This window comes from Micropterus dolomieu, linkage group LG01, assembly GCF_021292245.1.
Source record: "Micropterus dolomieu isolate WLL.071019.BEF.003 ecotype Adirondacks linkage group LG01, ASM2129224v1, whole genome shotgun sequence".
Lineage (NCBI taxonomy): Eukaryota > Metazoa > Chordata > Actinopteri > Centrarchiformes > Centrarchidae > Micropterus > Micropterus dolomieu.
Genome location: NC_060150.1, coordinates 48,008,720 through 48,011,678, shown reverse-complemented (window position 1 = coordinate 48,011,678; position 2,959 = coordinate 48,008,720). Strand labels below are relative to the sequence as shown.

At 44.8% G+C, this 2,959-nt stretch overlaps 1 protein-coding gene across 1 annotated transcript in view; it reads right to left on the bottom strand.

Moving 5' to 3' along the window:
- Positions 1-1,149: 1,149 nt before the first annotated feature.
- The window catches only part of LOC123985017 (NLR family CARD domain-containing protein 3-like), a 28,991-nt gene continuing 27,181 nt past the window's right edge, over positions 1,150-2,959 (bottom strand). The window contains exon 6 of the mRNA XM_046072386.1: positions 1,150-2,945. Coding sequence (XP_045928342.1) covers positions 1,150-2,945 — 1,796 coding nt within the window. The remainder of the gene's footprint in view (positions 2,946-2,959) is intronic.

The window sequence follows — 2,959 nt, the reverse complement described above, 5'->3', positions numbered from 1 at the left end:
CGCAAAACTTTGAAACACTTTGTTCATTAAAGATGCGAGAACACACGGAGCTTGGTGAGGCGGCATGAGTAACAGGCGAATCGCAGCTAAAAACAATACATCTGTGGTCAGATATGGTCATGTCCACTAATTCCACAGAGGAAATGCTGACACCCAGGGTAAAAACCAAGTCCAGTGTATGACCACGGTTATGTGTTTGCCCTCTGACATGTTGTTTGAAGTTAAAAGAATCGTCCATATTTAAAAAGTTAGTTGCATTAAAATTGTTGGGGTCATCAACATGAATATTAAAATCGCCACAAAGAACAATTCTGTCATGATTTAAAACCTGAGTAGATAAAAATTCAGGAAGTTCTGATAAAAATCCTCCAGGCGGTTTTGGGGGGCGATAAATTATAACAAATATGATGCAGCCCTCCAACTTTAAGAGTGAGAACTTCAAAGGAGTTAAATTCATCACAGCATACTTGATGACATTTAAGATTTTTCCTATACACGCTCACTAACCCACCACCACCACCACTGACCCTCTCTTCACATCAGTGGTTCAACTAATCTTATCTCACTGTGTTTGACAGGAAACTGTAATTCTCATCACTCTCTCTGTCATACCTGCACACTTTTCATTTTTGTTTTTCTTTAATCTTGCAGATGAAGGATGAGAAATATAGTTACATTTAGGTTTCTATAATGCTCTCAATGTGATCCGATCAGAGATGCAATTGAGTCAGAATAAAGCTATCTTGTTTAGAAAAACATTTTTACTGTTTTCAATTTAATTTGACCCCAATAATGCAGCTTTTCAATACAATTTACTATTGTTTACAGACATCTTTTGTGGTTACATTTATAGATGTGTATGACTGGATGACATTTATTGTCAGCATACACTTGCAATAAACAAACCCACAAAGTTGCTTTGTTTTCACATATTGGTACTATGAAAACCTGACATTGACCTTTGTTGTGTAAAATTAGTCTGAAGTCTATCATTCTGCTCTGATATATTCATCAGACCTCTGTTACTATCCTCCACAGTCACACTGCATTTTGGAGGAATGTAGGTAGGTGCATGATTACATTTTTTGTGAGCTTGCAAGATTTTGTGTGCTGACTTCCTCTTTTCTGTTTTATTTTTTACATCTGGACTTACCGAGCCTTTCTGCAGTTCCTCACAGCTGGAATCAGTCTCAGTCGTCCCTCCTCTGATGTGTTGTACTTCTTCAGGTCCAACTCATCCAGAACCTCCTCTGACATCTGCAGCATGTAGGCCAGAGCTGAGCAGTGGATCTCAGAGAGTTTCTTCTCTGATCTGTTCTCTGACTTCAGGAACTCTTGGATCTCCTGATGTACTGAGTGGTCGTTAATCTCCGTCAGACAGTGGAAGATGTTGATGCTTCTGTCAGGAGAGATCTTATTACTGTTCATCTTCTTCAGGTTATTGATGGCTCTCTGGATGATTTCTGGACTGTTGTCTGTCCAACCCAGCAGGCCTCCTAAGAGTCTCTGGTTGGACTCCAGAGAGAGGCCATGAAGGAAACGAACAAACAGGTCCAGGTGGCCATTTTTACTTTCAAGGGATTTCTGCATGGCTCTCCTTAGAAAGACATCCAGGGATGAATCATTGTCACTATCACTATCCAGGGATAAATTTCTAAGCAGGGATGGGTGGTAGGTTTTGTAGTGCATGTCTTTAGGCTTTAACTCTTTGTGTTTCCAGTCTTCCCCCAGGAAGTCCTCCAGTCCCTCTGTGTTGCTGCTGGTGTAACAGTGGAACATGTAGACTGCAGCCAGAAACTCCTGAACGCTCAGATGAACAAAGCAGTAGACTGTTTTCTGGAAGATCACACTCTCTCTTTTGAAGATCTCTGTACAAACTCCTGAGTACACCGAGGCCTCTGTGACATCAAGACCACACTGCTCCAGGTCTTCTTGGTAGAACATGATGTTTCCTTTCTCCAGCTGTTCAAACGCCAGCCTCCCCAGCTTCAGAAGAACCTTCCTGTCAGCCTCCGTCAGCTCCTGTGGACTCGTCTCATGTCCCTCATCGTACTTCTGCTTCTTCCTCTTTATCTGAACCAGCAGGAAGTGGGAGTACAGGTCAGTCAGGGTCTTGGGCAGCTCTCCTCTCTGCTCTGTAGTCAACATGTGCTCCAGAACTGTAGCAGTGATCCAGCAGAAGACTGGGATCTGACACATGATGTGGAGGCTCCTGGAGGTCTTGATGTGTGAGATGATTCTGCTGGACAGCTCTTCATCACTGACTCTCCTCCTGAAGTACTCCTCCTTCTGGGCTTCAGTGAAGCCTCGTACTTCCGTTACCCTGCCGACACACGAAGGAGGGATCCAATTGGCCGCCGCAGGTCTGGAAGTTATCCAGACGAGAGCCGAGGGAAGCAGATTCCCCTCGATGAGGTTTGTCAGCAGCAGGTTGACTGATGACTTCTGTGTGACATCAGAAACAACCTCACTGTTGTGGAAATCCAATGAAAGTCTGCTTTCATCCAGGCCGTCAAAGATGAACAACAGTTTCCAGACGGCGAGCTTCTCTGCTGGGACCTTCTGTAATGTTGGATGGAAAACATGGAGCAGCGTGAGGAGACTGTGCCGCTCATCTTTGATCAAGTTCAGCTCCCTGAACGAGAGCAGAACCAGCAGACCGACATCTTGGTTTTCCGAGCCCTCTGCCCAGTCCAGAGTGAACTTCTGCACCGAGAAGGTTTTTCCAACGCCAGCGACGCCGTTGGTCAGAACCACTCTGATGGCTCCCTGTTGGCCAGGTAAGGCTTTAAAGATGTCCTGGCACCTGATTGGAGTGTCATGGAGGGTCTCCATCTTGGAAGCTGTCTCAAGCTGCCTCACCTCATGCTGGGTATTAACCTCTTCACTCTGTCCCTCTGTGATGTAGAGCTCAGTGTAGATCCTGTTGAGGAGGGTTCCACTTCCTGTTTCATCACTT